The sequence below is a fragment of the Corvus moneduloides genome, chromosome 12 (assembly GCF_009650955.1).
Source record: "Corvus moneduloides isolate bCorMon1 chromosome 12, bCorMon1.pri, whole genome shotgun sequence".
NCBI lineage: Eukaryota > Metazoa > Chordata > Aves > Passeriformes > Corvidae > Corvus > Corvus moneduloides.
Window position 1 is genome coordinate 6,427,805 of NC_045487.1, and position 19,776 is coordinate 6,447,580.

The following is a 19,776-nucleotide window of genomic DNA, read 5'->3' on the forward strand; positions in this document are numbered from 1 at the left end:
AGAGTTGGGTTGGGCAGAGGTTGTGTGGGTGTTGTCCAGGACGTAAATCCTGCTCTCTAGGGCTCTTCCTCTGGCTTCCTGGGTCCAGGAAAGGGTAGTCTGTAACCTGGGCTTTTACTGACCTTCACTTCCCCTTAGCCTACCTACAGGATGCCTTTAGCTGTCTCAGCCCCTTCCCTTCCACAGCTTATACTTTTAAAAGACATTCTCAGCTTCTTTTCTCTTTGTTCAGTTCTTTATTTGTAAGCAGTGCTTTGTTTTTCATTACATTTTCATCCCCTTTTCCATACTGATTGTGAAGTCTCTTCCTTCGTTCCCGCCTCCCTACGCTCCCCCAGCCCCAAATTCCTTTCCCAGGCTGAGGTAGGATCCAGGTGATACCAAACCACTGATGGTGAGATCAGGTGTTTAGGACCTGAATCTTGCTGGAATCCAGTGGGTGCTTCTGGTCCTTCCCCACAAGAGGCCATCCACTTCACTGGGCATGGGTGATGCCTGTGGCCTGGCAGCTTGGCTCGGCCAGATCCTGCCCATGCTCTGGCAAGCGAGTCCAAGCCAGGACCAAGGGCCAGAACAGAGCTGTAGGAAATGGGGACTGGGGTGGGAGCAGCCATTTGCATGGTGGGTCCCTTTGTCACGTCTCCAAGGCTGGGGATTAAGTCAATGAAGGACTGTCAGACATTCCTGGGGAGATGTCGTGGCTCTGGGCTGGGCTCAGACGGCGCAGTTAGTTCCCCTGGGAGTGCCTGTGGAGCAGCTGTGTACATCAAGCAGGTGACTGAGCTGAGTTAGCTGTGGCAGGGACACCCCTGGGACCATGGGTATGCCCAGGTGGCCCAGCCAGCTCTCCAGTGAGCAGATGCCATCTCTGCAATCTGGGTGGGAAGATGTGCATGCTCTGGTCTTGGGGCTCATGTGCTGGACTGGGCGACAAAGGGGAAAGCATCCTCTGACAGAGTTTTGGGACCATCTCTGGGTGCTCAAGCCTGCCCTTGCAGGGAGGAGAGGAGGGAGTAGAACACTTTCTGCACTTCCTTGGGTATTTACCATCAAGTCCAGGCTGCAGCTGAAGCCTGGCCATTAAAAAATAGACAAAACCCTCTTGTTGCACTTCAGAGTTTGACTCTTTCTCCATTGGGTGGCAAGTTCACCTGTGGGAAGGTTCCTGTGCATGCAGGTGAAATGCTGAGGTTCAATAAGGGCAGGCCAGTGAGGGTTGGGGCTGGCAGCTCCTCCTGGGCCCGGTGAGCACCCATCTTCTCCCCAGCTGCCCGGCTTCCTCCGCAGCATCTCCTGGCAGCTGCCTCTGACACTTCCTGGGTGTGAAGATGCTGCTCTCACAGAGTGCCTGGGATGCTCAGTGGGGAGAGCAGGACCCCAGGTGGGAGCTGGACCATGGGCTTGTCTCTGAGTGCCTCCAAGCCGTGGATCTGAGGGACTTCATGGTCGGTGAGGTTCTTGGGCTCCTCCCCAACCCGTGGTCATGACTCCAGTAGAGTTCCCAGGGCTGTTGGAAGTTGCAGCCAAGGTTGCTGAGGTTTGTGTGGCTTGCAGTGCCTTTAACACTGCTCTCCGTGTGTTTCTAAGATGATACTCCATGTATGTGTGTATATATATTGTAATAACACATCCCGCTCTTCTGTGTGAGTGTCAAATGGTTTTGCTTTACTAATAAATTTATAGTTATTTATACCTTCCTGTGGGTGTGTAAGATTTCTGGAGCGGAGGCCATGTGCCAAGCGCTGCCTCCTCATATGTCTTTGTGCTCTGTCTGGCTCTGCTTGGGGGTTTTTTTCATGTTTTCTTTCTTTCTTTCCCCTGAACTTTCTTGAAGTAGAATTAATGGTTCACCTTCCTTGTAACCAGAAGATGCAGGGTATCAGCAGGCTCCCAGGGGCCAAAAGCAAACACAAGCAGAGTCTGCAGCATGGTTTTCACCCCTTGCTACAGTTGGAATGATCCCTCCCCAGGGCAAAGCTCTTCCCTGGGAGCTTCAGGACAGGAGCAGGCAGGAGTCTCTTCCTGCCAGAAAGGAGCAGCTGTTCAGGGGGCCAGAAGCTGATGTATGTTGTGCTCTGGGGATCCCAGCCCCACATACAACTGTTCAGGCTTTTCCAAAGGGTTTGTGTTCCATCCCCCCACCTGTGATGGCAAGAGAGGAGTGTGTTAGAGAGGTGCTGGGACCGGGCAGGATGGGTACTTGTTGCCCACCAGGATGGAGACACTCATGGAGCCAGGGAAGGAGGAACTGGGTCAGGGAGCTCCAGCACTGCTCCAGGGAGCTCTGGACTTACGGAAACAGGCTGGACACAGGGCAGAGAAGCCATGCTGGTACCAGGGTTCCAGGATGTCACTGCAGCCAAGATTAGGGGCAGTGGGAAAGGCTGGCAGTCGTGCAGGGCTGGAGGTAAACGGATTGCAAAGCAGCAATTGGCAGGCTCAGCAAGGGGAGGCTTAGCTCAACCCAGCACAGATTTGCTCTCGTTGCTCTGAAGCCGGGGCAGAACTGTGGGTGGAGCACCCTTGGCACATCACCCTCAGCACGTCACCTTGTGTCACCCCACGGGGTTTGAGCAGCTCCACTGCTGCTGCTCTGCACATCCCTGCACCCACCTGCATATGGGTGAGACGACTGCCTTCCCCACAGCACTGCCGGTGAGTGCCTGGGGTAGCTTTGGTGGCTCCACGGATTTTGAGGGTGCTCAAGCTTGATTGCGGGATTTTCTTTGCAGCACCCTGCACCGGAACCAGGCTGGCTGCTGGGAGCCTGGGTACTCGGGACAGCTGAGTGCCAGTAATCCCATTTGCAGGCAGCGCAGGGCTAATCCTCGCAGAGCCCTGAGCGGATTGAGGTGGGTTTGGGGGAGTCAGTGACGAGCTGCAGTGGCCAAGGGAGCCCATGCTTCCAAGGGGTGGCTTCCCAGGGAGGCAGTGGTGAGCCTAGGGGGTAAGTGGCAGCACTGGAGGTGAGGGACGTGGCTGGGATTTAGCAGGGCCACCTCTGCACATCACAGGGGGGTTTGGTGCTCGGAAACAGAGCCGGAGGATGAGCTGTGCCGGTCCGTGGGGAGCAGTGCTGTGAGGGCTGGGTAACGTGGAGGGTTTGATCAGCTGCTGAGGGGGAAAGAAAGACCATGGTGCTCCCTGCTCCAAATGAGGCTGTGGGTCTGTGCCCTTCTTGCTCTTAGAAATGAGACTAAGGCCCTTTGCTGGCTGGCAAAAGGAACTGCCACAACAGGTGGTGGCACTGCTGGATGCCTGCAATGCAGCAGGATGCATGAGACTGCCAACTCTTTCATGCCTTTGCAGGCAAATCCTGGCTACTTACTCCTATTTCTTTCAGCAGCTAATTTTGTGGGGACCCACAAATGTTTCTGCCCAGTTCTTGTTCAGATTTGGCAGGAGAATGGCTTCTGCCCTCCACTTTCCTTCCCAGATCGAGGACAGGCGTATGCTCCAGCCTTTTACAGCTGCACAAGCTCATGTCGAGGGAGGAGGAGCCCTTGACTGACAAGGGGGGCTCGCTGCAGCCCCACGGGGCTTTCTCTGGGGTTGTTTGGGCTCAGTTGTCTGTGAACCCTCGGCTTCTTCGGGACCTGTGAAGTGCCAAAGCATGGGTGGAAATGCCTCTGCTGCACAGTACTGCCAGCTTTTCCTTGCTGTTCCCAGGGCGTTCACAGCTCCTTAATCCCTTACATCCAGTGAGAGACAAAAGGTAATTTAATCGGTTTCTGGTTTTCAGGCTTCTTGGGAGGTGTTTTACAGCCACACCATCCAGCTTTGGGGTGTGAGGGTCTCTGGGAGAGCTGACCCTGCCCGTGGTGTGCTGGGGGCTGAAAGTGCTGCATGGAGCGATGCTTTGGCTGCATCCAAACCTGGCTCCTGGCCTTGCCGAGGTGCAGGCAAGCAAAGGGCTGAGGACACTCATCACCTTTCCTGCAAACCCCAGCCTGTTTAGATTTAAGGAGCCAGGCTTTGGAGAGCCCCCCGTGAGCCATCTCAAGGGAACTGAAAATGTCCTGCATCCCTGAAAGCTGCATGAGGGGTTAATTCAAAGAGTCCAGTGCTGAGCAGCTTCCAGCCTCTACCTGCTGCATGTGGGACTGGGATCATGTAACTGTAACTGGGACTAAACTCCTGTGCAGTCTCCTGGCCGGGCTGGAAGAAGCTCAGGGATTTGCTTTCTTTTGCCCTTCGCAGGTGTCACCTGGGGGCTGTCTGAGGTGCTCCTGAGCCCTTCATTGAGCAGAGTGGGGTATCTTCAGAGGGGCGTTTTGGGCAGAGCGCAGCTCTTTGGAGGGGCAACAGCAGGAGACACCCCCAGTTTGAGCTGGATGAGAGCCCCCAGACTTTTGTCTGGTACCTAAGAATGGGAATGTGCAGCATCATTTGGCTCACTGCTGGTGTATCCCAGCCTGGAGATGCTTCACGAAGGGAAGGAAAGGACCCAAAAAGACCAAGCAGCCAGAGCTTTGGACAGCTGAATCCCTGCCCTGCAACATCTTACTTTCACCTACCCTATCAACATCACAGCAGCTGGTGCTGGCTGCCTTTGCTGCCCTTGCTAGAGCCCCCAGCAGGTACCTGCCCCAGCAGCCACCACCTGGGGTGTGGCTGAAAAGCAGTGGAACAGAGTTGTTTCATAGGGGTAGAAAGAGGGGATATGTGTGTTGGGATATGAACTTCCTCATAAAAAAATCTGTTCAAATTACTGTTCAATTTCCCTCAAATGAAAAATGATGGGGAGAGTAGAGAACTCTGAGCAGACCATCACAACTTCTGTGATCTGTCTGCAATGGCTTCCTAGTCCGGACAGGTTGTGAAAATAAAACACCTTAATGAGGAGCTACCCTTAGGAAAAGCAAGTTTAACTGTACACTTCAAATAGAGAGTGCTTGCTCACAATAGCAGTGAGGGATGAGGAGTTGAGCTGGGTTTGGTCTGGCTGTGCTGCAGTGCCATGTTTCCCAAGCAGGACGTGGAAACGGAGGGACACCAAGGACCTTTTTGGGCTGCTCTGGAGACAGCGTGAGCAGCTGGTGCAGCCAGTGTTCCCTGGGCAGTGTGCACCCCTGCTGCTGGCCTCTTGCCAGCTGGAGACCCCTCGGCACTGCCCGCAGCCAGCGGGATGATGGGCTGGATCGACCGGGTGGTTCCCCAGCCCCCGGCGCCCCATGTGACAGAGGAGACCCCTGTGCAGGAGCCAGAGCCAGTTAAGGTGAGCAGGGATCCACTTTGGGGGGTAATGGGGACACCATGAGCATGATGAGAGATGCCTGGTGCCTCTGCATCCATCCCCAGCACTGCAGCACCCAGGGGTGCTCCACAGCATCCCCAGGAGGGATGGGGGCCAGGATGTATTCCTACTCGGAGCTGCTGGCAAGCAGCAGGAAAGGATGGGGAGTCCCTGGAGTTTGCAACTAGCTTCTAACAGGGACAGTGTCCTCTGTGCCTCGCTCTCTGACACCTTTTGCCTTTTGCCCTGAAGGCACCAACAGGAAAGGCCAGCGGCCCCACGGATGCTGCTGACCAGGCACGCACTGAGGGTAAGCCCCACACTGGCTCAGGCTGCACATCAGTGCTCCTTTACCCGCCTGTCCCACTCCTGCCTGGCGTCCTGGGGGCTGCCAGAGTGGTGATAGGAGCTTGCCTTTTTTCTTCCCTGCTGCCATTGAAGAAACGGAAAAGAAAGTGGCGTTTGTGGTCTCTGAGGACTCAAGTTCTGTGTTTGAGAGGTATGGCTCCTGCACCCTTCAGCGTGCAACATGATTTGCTTGGGATTTTGCTTTTTGTTGGGGGCTGGATGCCTTGGATGGCATTCCCAGCCTGACTCACACCCTTCCCTGGCAGTGTGGGGAGTAGTGTGCTCTCCTGGCTCTCCTATGGGCTGGAGAAGGTGATTCCCCAGCCAGCTCCAGGGCTGCAGGCACTTGGGAAGAGCTTCGAGACAAGCATCGACATTGCTGATGAGGTAGGAGACAGATCTGGGCGATGGTTTGGTATTTGAGCTTCTATCTCTTTTTACCTTTTCTTCTTTTTTCCTTCTTATCACTCTCCCAGTGCTAACTGGGAGCACTAAACCTTCCCTGCATGGGTTTCTGTCTTCATCCATCCCTGGGGAAAGAGCAGGTTTCCCTCCCCACTCAGTGGGATGATCCCCCTCTTGGCTGTCGGATTTTCAGACAGTTTGTTTGGCTTTACAGACAGAGGTCCAGGTCCTTGGGGATGAGGACAACAGTCTGGGTAAGGAGAGCTGGGAGTTTGTAGTTTGCAGCATCCTGGGACTCCCACATCCCACCTCCCTGATGGGTGATGCCGGCACTCTTGTCCCCTTGTGCTGGCCTGAAGCTCCCAGCAGTGCAGCTTCCCCATGGCCACAGCAGTGCTCTCCTTGCAGAGATAACCCCCTTCGATCCCGAGGAGGACGTGTCTGAGGACGAAGCGGAGGCCGACGCGGAGGAGTGGTGGGTGCCCAGAGAGGCTGGGGGGATGCGGGAGGGCAGGAGAGCGCAGGATGAGCTTCCCGAGCGCGGCGCTCTCCCCGCAGGGCAGGAAAGCGGGTGCTCAACTGGCTGTCACAGGGCTTCGAGAGGATTGTGCCGCAGCCTGAGGGGATGAAAAAGCCGGAGGTGAGCACTGCCCAGCTCGGGAAGACTGGGGGGCTACCGGGTAGAGAGGAGAGTGGAGCCAGCTCCTTGCCTTCATCCTCCCGCACACCCGAGCTGGGACCGTGGGGAGGAAAAGGGAATTCAGCAGAGCAAACAGAGATCTCTGGGTGCCGTCCCGGTGTTCCTCAACCTGGCTGCATGCAGGGAGGACCCTTCACTTGGGACAGACCCACTGGTGTCAGCAACGCTGGGGTCTGGGTTTAGTGGTTGTTGTCAGGGAAATGGGGCTGAGACCACAGCGGGGGATGTGTGGGGCTGAGCATGTGGGTCCTCTTGCGCTGGGGGACACGTCCACCCGGGGTGTCCTGAGGCCGCAGGCAGTGCTTTGCCACGTCCACCCGTCCCTCTGTCCCTCTGCAGACCGAGCCGAAGAAGAGCGAAGGCGCGGTGGAAGGTGAGCGATCCGATCCCCCTCCCTGGGTGCCTCCGAGAGCCCGGCTGCGGGCAGGCACCGCTGCTGGCACTGCCCCTCGTCTCCATGCCCGGGGCTCCCACTGTGCTGGCAGGGGCGGGAACACGGGTCCCGCCATCGCGGCACCGCCCCTACACCACTTCTGTCCCCAAACTGCCCACGTCCTCGTCCCCGCCTGGGTCCCCAGGGAAGAGGCTGCCAGGGAAGCCCCCGAGGCCTGTCCCCTTCCTGGCTTACTCCTCTTCCCAACAACTTATGTCTGCTGCATTGCCTATCCTCCTTCCTCTTTCGAATAAACCTGAGCAGGCACAAAAGAGACTAAAACCCAGGCAAAGTCAAAATCCAGCACTTCAGCCGGACAGAGCACCCCAGCGGCAGCAGCAGCCAAGGGGCAGCCGGGGCCAGTGACCGCCCTCAGCCCTCAGTCCGTGGCTGTGGACAGCGGCAGGTAACCACAGTGGCACCTTCTGCCGGGCTCCGGTGGCCAGAGGGACGGCTGATGTGGGAGCAAACGCTCTGGCTGCCAGGTCTAACAGTGGTGTCTTGCCTCCAGGATGTTCACCTGGTTTGTCCAGGGGCTGGAGAAGGTGATGCCACAGCCGGTAACCAGGGAGGCGCGGGACACACAGGTATGCTGTCTGATCGATAGGGAAAGAGCACGGGAACGCCACATCCCTGGTAAGCAGGGCGTCCCCTGCCGTGCAGATGACCCTAGACCAGTGCTGGGACCTGCTGTGGTTTGGGCTGTCACGAAGTTCCATAGAGAGAACAATTCCCCATGACCTGCTTAGCTGATGAAAGCCAGTATTTGGCTTCTAAGCAGCAAGAGATCCCATAGCATGTGCTTTTTTTACTGTTTCCTCTCCTCTCTGTGCAGCACTGGGTGCTGTCCATGCCCTGGCATCTCACCCAGAGGTGGTCCCAGCTCTAAGGAGAAGCTTTACAAAGCTCTCCTTTCCTTCCCTGACCCCCAGGCAAACTCACTTATGTGCTCCTGCCCTGTACCATTGAGTGTGGGGATGCTTGTGCCCATGGCCAAGCCATCCACCTTGCCACAAGAATGGGGTATTTAGGGTAAAAGGGCCACCTTTACTGAAAATGGGGCATTGAGGGTAAAAATTAAGGTTTACTGAAAATAGGTGATGTCTCATGGTTCCCTTCTCCTCTTGACAGGGAGTGGCCACAGCAACCTCAAGTCCTGTGGAACAAAGTAAGTGATGGCTCCATCTTGTCATGATGGTTTGACTGCCAAGCCTGTCAGGAAGGTTATTGGGAAGAGGGGTCACTGGCAACTTTTATCCCCTGGTCTGCCCTGGGTGCCAGCTCAGGAGCCCCTGGAATCCCCCAGGGAAGCTATGGGAAGTTGTTGACACTTGAGAAGAGGCAGCTGTCGTGGAGTTGTGGTGTGGGCTTGGTAGAACTCAGGCTGAGGGAGTCTGCAAGTGCAGCATCTCACATCCTCAGGCCCCAGGTTTTGAAGTTAGTGCTGATATCAAGGTCTGTCCAGAGCTGTGCTGGAACTGGAGGGATTTGGTCAAAGAATTACAAGGGAATTCAAACCTGCTGCTTTCTTTCCCTCCTTGGCTGTTAGCCAAGCCTAGCGCGAGATGTCTAGGAAGGTACCCCAGGAAAACAAAATGCTGGGATTAGATGTCTTAGAATGGAGTCTGCATGGTTGTGGGGAAACCTGCAGGGTTCACACTGCTGCTTGCCTGTGGAGGGGATCAAGCACCAGCTCTGCAGGCAGAGGGGCTTGGCTCCCCACACCAACCACTTTGAGGGATGCTGGACAAAGCTGCCTCTGTGGATGGTCTGGGCAAGGTTACACTGTGCAAGTGCTGTCCCTTGAAAGGAGTGGCTCGTTGGGCTGTGAGAGCTACTGACGGGAGCAGGGACCTGCTGAGGCACACGGAAAATGCACACCCCCAGGGATATGCTGGGAAGTTGCTCCCGCCAGGCCAGCAGCCCCTTGGCAGAACCTCAGAGAGGGAAATCCTGAGGGAAGGCTTTTCTCCACGTGTTTGTACAAACTGGAGGTGTGTGTGCTGCCGTGGACCTCAGAAAGAGGCAAAGCCAGGGATGCCACTGCGTGTGCTGGGTGGGCACAGCCTTGGTGCCCAGATGGCTTTGGTGCCTCGAGGCATCTCCAGGTCACTTAACCTGCCCAAAGAAGTCGAGCAAGAGATCTGCCCTGGCACCAAACTGCCAGCACGCTCATTAATGTTTTCCTTCTCCTTTTGTTTCAGGGGGCAAAGGGGCTTAGCGCCTCTGAAACAAACGGAAAATGAAGACCATGGCAAACCAGCCCTTCCCACACCCAAATGAGACCAACCTGAGGAGAAAGCGCAGCTGGGGAGGAAAAGCAAAGGGGAACCTGCAAATGGTCTCTAGCTCCTTCCCAGCTGGGGCAGCGGGGACCCAAGGCTGGCACAGGGACCCAGTCCCAGGGCTGTCCCACTTGGCTCCCTCTTTCCTCTGGGAATTGGAGCTATTGGTTTTGCAGGATGATATCTATGAGATGGGAGCTATAATTTATAGCATGGTGGAAAAGCATCACTCAGGACACCTCAGTGGCAGAAAGCCTCTTGCTACAGTCTCCCAGCACTCCTGGCCCCCCACAACATCTGAATATTCATCCCAAGACCCCCAGCTGAAATCTCCAGGCTTCTTTGAATCAACTTCTGCCTCTGAGGTTTAATGTTATAAACCTCTTGTCAGCTCCTTGTTGCTTTTCTTCCATAACTGAGTGTTTCCTCCCAGCAAGTGGAAAGGGCTCTGATTTGCAGCAGCAAATCAGGTGGGTGAGGTTAATCTCTAGGTGAATAGGTAGGACTTACTGGTTAAAAATATTTGCCCGGGCTCTTCTCAGAGAACTTACCCAAACTTTCCTTACCCCCAACTACAGCTGCTCCCTTCTAAAGCTCATATCTCCATGGTTGCAGCACTAACTGCAGCAGCAGGAATGTCCCAGCAGGGAAGGGATTCCAGGGGCTGTCTCCAGCCCAGAGGTGTGCAGGCAGCTGTGGCCAGTGCAGACACACTGGACTCAGGGGGGTGAGAGCCCCTACACCCCAGGTTTTGGGTACAGACCTTGGAATAGTAGACTGGTTTGGGTTGTGAGGGACCTTTGAAGATGATCTGGTCCAACCTCTCTGCCATGGGCAGGGACACCTTCCATCAGACGAGGTTTCTCCAGGCCCCATCCAACCTGGCCTTGAACACTTCCAGGGATGGGGCAGCCACAGTACACTATTTCTTCCTTGTGTCCAAAATGAATGTCCCCTCTTTCAGTTTACAACTGTTGCCTCTTGTCCTTACAGACTTTGGTAAAAAGTCTTTTTCCATATTTTCTATAAGCCCTTGATGTATTGCCAGGCCAGGTTAAGATCTCCCACTGTCACATCTCTTTAGGACCATCCAGGCATCTGTAACAATGAGTTGTGAGCCAAGAGACCTCCCTGAGATCCATCCCCTGTGTTTATAATGAATCTTGCTTGTACCAGGACATGGTTTTAGTATTCACCTCATTTTCATATCATGTATCAAAAAGTCATGGTGTGTTTTAAAAGCCGTCTCCCTGATTGCTGTCCCATGTTTTAATTAACGGAGATCCAGAGGGAGTGGGCTAAAGGCATTGTGGACACCATGGGGTGGGTAAATAAGCCACAGATACGACACTGCATGGGTTTCCTGCCTTTCTGTAGTTCAGTTTGCACGTTTCCTATTAGCTTTGCTGTGGACATGTAAGTTTTGCTGTCAGGCAGACCTCAAAATAAACTGGTTTTACAGTAAGCGGATGTGCTTCCTCCTCCTATTTCTCTGGCATGAGCCTGACGTGGTAGAATGGGTACCCCTGGGACATGGAGAGGGCTCATCATGGGTCAGACTCCTCACTCTGCAGCTGGCCTACAGCCCCCCAGTGATGCTGGGAAGTGACAAGGGTGTGGGATGTTCCTTGCCTGGGAGAGTGCTTGGAGTGGACAGGACATAGTGCTTGAGCGTTGTGATGTGGGCTCTGGGCTGGGCCTTGCAGACCCAAGGCCCTTGGGCTGTGCTAGGACAGCAATTCACTGCGGGTTCACAAGGGGAAAGGCTTTGGGCTCTTCCGAATTGCAAGGAGAGACAAAACGTGGCCTGGAGGTGGGCCAGGTCACTGCTGGTGGAGGTGGCTACACGTGCAGGGAAGCCAGCAGTCCATCTGTGTGCAGAGGGTTACAGGTTTCATAGAATCCCAGAATGGTTTGGGTTGGAAGGGACCTTAAAGCTCAACCAGTTCCAACCCCCCTGCTATGGGCAGGGACACTTTCCACCACACCAGCTTGCTCAAGGGTTTCACGGGGTTTTGGCTGCACTTGGTACAAAATGATGAATTTTCTTTTTCCTTCTGGCAAAGGGGCCCAAGGTATCTGTCCAGCACAACTCAGGGGCAGCAGGGCTGGCCAGCTCTGCACAGGCTGAGAGCTGCTTCAGCACTGCCCCATCGAGCAGAGGAAACCTGGGATCTGCCCTGGCCTCTTGAGAATGTGCTACTGTCACTTCACCACCTCCCTTTCCCCCTTCCTGTTTCAGTTCATGCAGCCCCTGGGGAGCAGGAGCAGACCCATCTTGTTCTGCAAGAGATCGATGATGACCGGATTAACGAAGGGGTGACGGTCTGGGCTCACAAGGCTGAGCTGGAGGCAGCTGCTCCTTCCCTTCCCACCATACAGGAGGAACCTCAGGAGGAAGAAGACAGGTAGGGGAAATGAGATGCTGTTGATAGGCGGGTCTCTGTGTTCTCCAGTCACAGTGTGGTGGCCATGGGAGGGGATGAGCCTGTCCCTGGGCATCCATCCTTGAAAGTGCTGGCAGTGGAGCTGGTGGCCGAGGTGCCTTTTTCCAAAAAGGGGGCATTGCCCACTAGGACCCAAAAGGTGTTTGAGCAAATGTCTTCTGATTTTGGTTAGGGCAGGTGGTAGCAGAGCCATGATCACAGTGCCCTGCAAAGGACAGGTGAGGGAGGCTCTGCTTAGGCTCCTGTAAGTAGATTTTGGGCCCAAGGCAAGAGGCCTCGGACCTTGCTCTCATTATAGTCCCAGCTGTAATGGCATTCAGAAATGGAAGTTGTCTCTGTATAATCCATCCTTGCTTCTCCCAAAAGAAAGCCCTGCTGAGCTCTCCTGAGGGCTGGGCAGTGTGTTCAGAGCCAGGAGCGAGCTGTGTTGCAGCAGGGGGGTGAGAGGTGTCCATGCATGCTCACAAGGGGTTTCTGAGCCCCCCAAAATGCCCCCTGAGCCCGGCACACCTGGGTGAGCACAGAGGTTCCCACCTCCCACAAGGGCAGTGCTCAGCTTCACTAAGCATAAGTGATGCCCTGAGCCACGCTGGCTCAGCCAGAAAACACTGAACACGCAGGGCTCCTCGTGTGAGGCTTACACACACTCTGTGCATTTTACCTCATGAGTTTCTCCTTTCCAGACTGTCTTTGTGCTCCCCAAACACTACAAAGGGGGAAGAGGAAAAGGAGGAAGAGGATAAGAAGGAGGAGGAAGAGAGGAAGAAAGAGGAGGAAGAGGAGAGGAAAAAAGAGGACGATGAGATGAAGCAAGAGGAGGAAGAGGAGAGGAAGCAAGAGGAGGAGGAGGACAGGAAAAAAGAGGAAGAGGAGAGGAAGCAAGAGGAGGAGGAGGACAGGAAAAAAGAGGAAGATGAGATGAAGCAAGAGGAGGAAGAGGAGAGGAAGCAAGAGGAGGAGGAGGACAGGAAAAAAGAGGAAGAGGAGAGGAAGCAAGAGGAGGAGGAGGACAGGAAAAAAGAGGAAGAGGAGAGGAAGCAAGAGGAGGAAGAGGAGAGGAGGAAAGAGGAGGAAGAGGACAGTGAAAATGAGGAAGAGCAGAGGAAGGAAGAGGAGGAAGAGGAGAGGAAGAAAGAGGAGGAGGACAGGAAGGAGGAGGAGGACAGGAAGAAAGAGGAAGAGGAGAGGGAGGAGGAGGAGGACAGGAAGAAAGAGGAAGAGGAGAAGAAGGAGGAGGTGAGGAAGAAAGAGCAGGTGAAGAAAAGAGAGAAAGAGAAGAAGAAAGAGGAAAAGAGGAAAGAGGAAGATAAGAAAGAGGAGGAGCAGAACGAGAGTGCAGAGTGAGTGGCTCCCGTTGCCTTTATGGCTTTGTTGGAAATCAGCGTGATTGCAGCTTTTGTTTCAACCGTGTTCACCAGCTGGAGAGGCTGAAACACCCATGGCAGAGCAGAGCTCCCAGCCTGGCAGGCGGCTGGCGTGTGCTGGGGAGGAATGGGTGTTGCTGGGGAGGCATGGGATGCGGGAGCGATGCTTTGGCAAACCGGCTGGCCCCAGGGCTCGCTGCTGACGCGGCACCGGGTGACAGGCGAGTGTCTCCTGGTGACACGGGCTCCTTCTCCATCGCGGCCGCCCGTAGCAACCGCAGCCCCTCTCCCGCCTCTTGCGGGAGCACCCGGCTTCGGGAGATGGTCCCTGCTATTTAAACCATATCCATTAATTCAGGGCACTCGGGATTATTTCGGGTGTTACAGAGCTGAATGTAAAGACAGGATTATGTGTTGTGTCTGCAAATGCTGCTTCATACAAGTAGGTACAATCTTACATTTTTTCCTGTTATAGAAAATAGCCTAGTTCTTGTCAGCTGTGGTGACTTTGGTCTAGGTGGTATTGAGAGACATCTTTCTGCTTCGGTTTAGTAGTTTGCTCTGATTTCACATGAGATAAACATTTAGGGATTTATTACCTAGTACTATAATATTATTTTCTGTTAATTCCCCTAAAGTAGGTAGATTTTGAGGAAGAAGCTGAAAACACATGATTACTCAGTGTCAAACCCATATGTTTGTGTTTCATCAAAATCTGTTCCTGGAGCCTCACTATAGAAACTTGAGCTTCAGTTGTGGGGTGAATGAGATGCTGCTCCATCCTTCAATATGTTTGTTTATTGGGAAACGAGAGAGAGACCAACAGGTTTTCTAGTTCAGGATGGAAAGATTTATGATTGCATTTGAAGGAAGCATAATTTTTTTTAAAATTAAGGGGGAAAATTATTAAAAATAATAAACCAAATACCTTCATGCATTTAGCTGTCTTAAAATTATTCTCATTATCCCAAATCCCTTCTTTGCATTTCTTGCCAGGAAAGAGCAAATCAAGATAAGTGCACAGAGCAACATGTGAGGTACTTTTATTTCAGTTATGAAGTTATATTAGAACAATAAAATCAATCTTGAGAGCCCCTTTGTCAGAATGGTGGAGCTGAGGTCTGTGCCTGCTGCTGAAGGAAAATGAGAATTATGTGTCCTGGTGGTGTCTTGCACAGGCAAAGGTGGGATTTGAATAGTGCTTGTGGGAAAGCCTTGCCTGGAAATTAGGCTTTGGCTTTTTATTTGGCCCATTTTAATTATATGAGAAATGATTATGCACAGAAGGAGAAACATTCTGCTTGGATCTTTCTGCCTCTGCAATTTTTGCTTATGCACATGCAGTGCCCTCTTTTATTTATACACATCTCACCTGGTCTCCCAGGCAGCATTTTTTCTCTCCCCTCCAGACCCCTGCTGCAGCCACCTTGTCTCCCTGATGATGAGGGTGTGGATGAAGCCTGCCTTGCCGAGGAGACCCTCAGGAGTGAGCAGCTGGAAGAAGCTGAGATAAGTAATCTCGAAGGCGCTCTTGTCCAGGTATGGCACTGCTCCCTGCTTGGGCTTGGGTCTGCAATGGGCTCTTGCTGCTCAGCATGTGCTGGGGGCTCAGAGCTTCTCTGAGGGGATGCAGTGCCCTGGGAGGAGCAGGGACTGCACTCAGCACTGGACATGTTTCCCACCAAGATGTCCCCACGCTGGAAGCTGGGGCAGCAGCAGTAGCTGTGGATGGAGGGAGGGCTCCTTTCACCCTAAAACTGGGCACTGAGCAACGAGCCGAGAGTCTGGTGGGTAGGGGGGATGTGGGGCAGCCAGTCAAGCTGTAAAGTCTGCTCTTTCACTGGCAGAGTGGGGCTTTTTCTCCTTAAAATGGCTTTTTTCATTTTGAAGGTGGAAGAGGAGACAGCTGAAGCTGCTGAAACCGATGCTGAAGGTATAACCTGTAGCAGTATGATGCCAAACGGGGATGAAGTGAAGCAGGGTGTGCAGTGCCTGGTAGGGGGAGAATCCAGCTTCTCCTTTCCTGCTGTCAGGGAGCAGGCAGCTGAGTTCTCTGCAGTGTGGGCCTGCATGGGCAGTCAGGGCTTCTCACTGGGGTAAAGCGTTCTGTGGGCACAGCACAATGGCAATATTGGCATTGGCTGGAGCTGGCTCTGAATGTGTAATGCTGAGTCCCGTTGATTAAGCAATCCCTGATGTGAAATAAGAGTTGCTCCTTTGGCTGGAGAATGTACAGGGATAAAAAGTATTTTCTCTCCCACTTTTCTCTATTTGGGAAATAACCAGTGACATAAAGCACATTTTAATATAACATTTTAGGAAGCAATGGTTGGTAATGAAAATTAGGTGATGAGTTCCCGTTGCAGCCTGAGTGAGCAAAGGCACATCCTGGCATAACTCCATTGACATGGGAGAGTTGCACAGGGAATGGCTTGCCCTGACCCCTGGGATTCTCTCATGCAGCCCTTGCAGAAGGCAATGATGCTAGAAAATGCTAATTTGTCAGTAACTGTAGTGATAGGACAAGGATTAATGGGTACAAATTGAAAGAGGGGGAATTTAGGTTAGAATATTAGGAAGAAATTCTTCACAGTGAGGGGTGGTGAGATACTGGAACAGATTGCCCAGGGAGGCTGTGGATGCCCCAACCCTGGCAGTGCTCAAGGCCAGGCTGGATAAGGCCTTGAGCAACCTGGTCTATTGGGAGATGTCCCTGCCCATGGGACATGATCTTTAAGGTCCCTTCCAACCCTTAACCTTCCATGATTCCGTGAAAAACACATGGTAGGGTGCCCACCACTGCAGCCGTGTGCTACCAACACCTGTGAGCAGCAGGCAGCCCCAAACCCCCGTCAGCCCCACATTTCCACCGTGACACAACCATCCCCTCTCAAACCACTCTGTGTTTTGTTGCAGCTTCAGATGCCTTGTCCTTTGCTTGAAGCACCTAGCAGGCTCCTAGCAGCATGGCCAGGCGGGCCCGGGACGTCGAGCTAGACCGGCTGGTGCATGACAAGCCGCTGGCTGGCGGGGATGCCTCCCCTCCCGGCCACGGGGCTCTAGAGCAGCTCCCCAATGTCCCCAGCTACCGAGCCACCGCTGCTGCCTGCACCCCCGTCCTTGTCGCCAGCAAGCCAAAGGCTGGACTTGTCAACCCCAATTTTTGCACTGAGGAGCAATCCCCACTAGGTATTAGAAGTGTTGGCTTGGACGATGGCTTTGCGTAATTAGAGGGGTGCAGGGGGGGATTCCTGGAGTTGCTTTTTTTGTTGCTTTCTGGGGGGAAAAGAATTTAAAAAATAAAAGCACACTTCATGTTGCAGCACAGAGGCTGGGGAACAAAATTCACGTGTTTTTCTGCTTCTGCCTCATCACTATGTGCCTTTTTAGCTAAGCCTAGAGGGTGTTTGCAAATGCTGTGTGTTTAGAGCTGCTCAGAAAAGCTCTCCTGAAGGACCTGCAGGCAGGGGGTGCAATATCACTGCACACAGTTTTCTCTCCAGCATTTGTGCAACCTGCTCATACTAAGAGGAGAGAAAGGTGGAGGTTTGCTGTTCACAGCTTTCTGCCTTTTCTGCAGCTTTGCTTCGCTTTGTTTTTAACCAGCAAGCCAAATTCTGCTGCTTTTCCTTACATGCAACAGGATTTTAACTTTGCAACCCAAACAGGCCTTTTCCCAGGGATTTAATCAAGTCACACTCTGATCCACTAGTTCCACATCAGTGTGAAGCAGGAGCGTGTGCATGGGGACTTTCAGATGTGTGAAGACCTCCCACGGAAGAAATCCTGCAGGAATTAATTGTATTTTGTTAAATAGCTAGGAAAAGAGATCACACTTCACAGCTGAGCAACTGTGGGGTCTGGCCAAGGTAACCCCCAGTGCTATTTCTGCTTTGGACAACTGGCATCTTTCTTTGCCCACTATAAACATCCAACCTTCCTGCTTCTAACCTCGCTTGTGGCAGGAAGCAGTTATTACCTCTGCAAAAGAAAGAAGCCATAAATGCTTATTTAAATAGTGCCTTATTCTGCATGAAAAGCAAACACTGTGTGATTCAGAGCTGTCACGATCCATATGTTTACAGTCAGAAGAACCAGGAGAATTTCTACACCCTAGGACCAGGTCTGCTCCTGGAAATCCTGGATTCCTGCATAGCACCTGCAGCTGGGAATCCTAATCTCCACTGTTTTCCAAACCACATGAACCCAACACTCAGATGGAGTAGCTGCAATCACTGCAAGCTGGGCAAGCAGAAGGGGAGCAGATGGCAGTTCTTAGAGTGTTAAAAACTGGGCAAAAAAAAAGATAAAGAAGTGCTCCAAATGCTTAGGAGAAAGGAGTGCTAGGCAAGAAGGGAACAGAGGGAGAAGGAGAGGCCACCCAACACGCTGCAGGGCCTGGGGGCAGCTCTGTGGCAGTGATGGGGTCTGGGGAGCCATCCTGGCTGCAGGCAGGGCCCTGCACCCCCCTCACCTGCCATTATTGTCCTTCCCCACGGAGCAGGTAATTACTCCACCCTGGAGATCAAGGATGTGGACAGCCCAGGCCATGCTGTGGAGATCCATGCTACCTCTTTACCAGTGCCCACCGCCAGTGCTCCCAACCTGCTGGCGGTGCCCGGCGCAGCATCCCCCAGGTATGGCTCTGCCCAGGCACGGTCCCTGGCTCCCCCAAGGGTGCCAGGACAGGAAAACTGATACAACCATGTGGAGATACCCATTTCCAGCAGATTTGGACAGTGATGTGTGTGCAGCGGGTGTCACCCTGGTGCACAGCAGAGGAGATGGCGAAAGCTTTGCCTCTTGTTTGCATTTTTTATTTAAATGGTTACATTTTGTTTAAAGCTTTTGTGGGCTGTCCCTAGCCCTGTCTGCGTGTCCTCCTGGAGAAGGCTCAATCCCCAGGCCATGGTCAAAGCCCATTTGTCTCTTGTCCACGTGTCTGTGTTCCCAAATCCACAGCACAGGGGGTCCATGTGCTGGATATGAGCCTTCGTCATCATAATAAACAATTTTCTTCTTGTATTTTTGCTGCAAGGGTTCGTAGCGTGTCCCCCCCGAGTTTGTGCTTTCAGAGGAGTGGTAGAAGCCCCATCCCTCAAAGTGTTCAAGGCCAGGTTGGATGAGGCTTGGAGCTACCTGGTCTAGTTGGAAGGTGTCCCTGCCCATACCAGGGAGCTGGACTAAATGGTCTTTTAAGGTCCCTTCCAACCCAGATCATTCAGTGATTCCATGCTTAGAGAGAGGGAGGATTAAAACTGAGCTTTAAAATTTAGGCCAGAGAAAGCTGATGGATCTTTTTCTGTTGTGGCATTAGGATTTTTTGAGGCTCACTCTTGCAGAGGGTTAAAAATGAAAACTGAAGTGGAGGTTTTTTCTGTGCTGTAAACCAGGTGCTGTAGTCATTCTCACTTAATAGTTTGGATCTTTTAGTAAACAAGCTCCTGGAGGAGCAAATAAAATAGCAAAAATGTCCACAATCCAGTCTGTTGAACAGCTGTTTAAACTGGGACAGCAGAGCCCAAGGCTTCATGTGAAATACCTGCAGGGAAAATACTGACAGCATTAAACATATTTCAGCTACACGTGTGAGCATGTAAACCTTTCTGCCGGGTCTCCAGGGAGTGTCTCAAAGCAACACTGGAGGTCTTTTGGTAGAGCTGGGTATTTTTAAAAGCAAGGAACTCCTATTCTCCTACATAAAGAGCTAAAATCCAATTATTGTGAACCAGAAGGAAAATGCTCATCTCCTGCTGGTGTTTCCAGGGGAAGAGGACATAACTCTGCATTGAGCAGTCACTCAGTTATCCCTAAATCCCTTCTGCTGGCCACAGTCTTGAGTTATTTCTTACATGAGTCTGTGAAGGATTTAAGTTAAAACAGTTTAGACAGAGTCATGAAAGACTCATCACAAATGAGCCACACATCTAATTGGAGCCTGGAAACAAGCTCCTGCAGATAAATACCAGGATACTCTGGCTGATGCCATATGGGCAGGGACCCTATGCATCCCACGAGTCCTAGTGCCTGTGGCCTCTGGCTGCAGCATTCCAAGGGCACCAAAACCAGAGCAATGTTTAGGCTGTGACGGGGCCTTTCATCCCAGCTGGCTGCTCAGGGGAGGGTGTGTGTGGGGTGCTGCTGCACAGTCCCCTTTACAGAGAAAGGTGCTGTCAGTGCAGGCTTCTGGGCTTGCTCAGGGATGAGGACAGGCCAGCAGGGCAGCGTGGTGCCCTGAGGGGACAGAGGCAGGGGAAGGGCAGCTGGAACTGGTGAGAGGCAATGGATGTTGTCCTAACAACAATATGGACCTTGGCATGACTATTTCTCCAAACTGATTGTTTGGGGAACCCCTCCATCCACATTTGAGAGCACTCTAAAAGGAGGTTTGTGGTTTTCCTCCACCCCTTCACTGGGCACTTGGGAAGTGAAGGTTCATCAGTCTTGTTCACCTGCTCCACCTCCCAGCAGGACACACCTGAGAGCCAGCAAGGTTGAAGGTGGTGGGTTCACAGCATGTGGCTTTCTTTGGGAGATTTGTGATGGCAGGATGACCTG

The 19,776-nt window shown here is 53.0% G+C and overlaps 1 protein-coding gene across 1 annotated transcript in view; it reads left to right on the forward strand.

The window, feature by feature from the left end:
- The first annotated feature begins 2,858 nt into the window (after window positions 1-2,858).
- The window catches only part of CNGB1 (cyclic nucleotide gated channel subunit beta 1), a 29,377-nt gene continuing 12,459 nt past the window's right edge, over window positions 2,859-19,776 (forward strand). Inside the window, exons 1-17 of the mRNA XM_032121752.1 lie at window positions 2,859-2,947; window positions 4,976-5,218; window positions 5,489-5,546; window positions 5,678-5,735; window positions 5,851-5,971; window positions 6,204-6,243; window positions 6,398-6,464; window positions 6,548-6,629; window positions 7,029-7,062; window positions 7,387-7,528; window positions 7,634-7,709; window positions 8,254-8,290; window positions 11,650-11,815; window positions 12,538-13,194; window positions 14,628-14,757; window positions 15,109-15,151; window positions 17,723-17,855. Of these exons, the coding sequence (XP_031977643.1) occupies window positions 5,129-5,218; window positions 5,489-5,546; window positions 5,678-5,735; window positions 5,851-5,971; window positions 6,204-6,243; window positions 6,398-6,464; window positions 6,548-6,629; window positions 7,029-7,062; window positions 7,387-7,528; window positions 7,634-7,709; window positions 8,254-8,290; window positions 11,650-11,815; window positions 12,538-13,194; window positions 14,628-14,757; window positions 15,109-15,151; window positions 17,723-17,855 (1,934 nt within the window). The 5' untranslated portion in view covers window positions 2,859-2,947; window positions 4,976-5,128. The remainder of the gene's footprint in view (window positions 2,948-4,975; window positions 5,219-5,488; window positions 5,547-5,677; window positions 5,736-5,850; window positions 5,972-6,203; window positions 6,244-6,397; window positions 6,465-6,547; window positions 6,630-7,028; window positions 7,063-7,386; window positions 7,529-7,633; window positions 7,710-8,253; window positions 8,291-11,649; window positions 11,816-12,537; window positions 13,195-14,627; window positions 14,758-15,108; window positions 15,152-17,722; window positions 17,856-19,776) is intronic.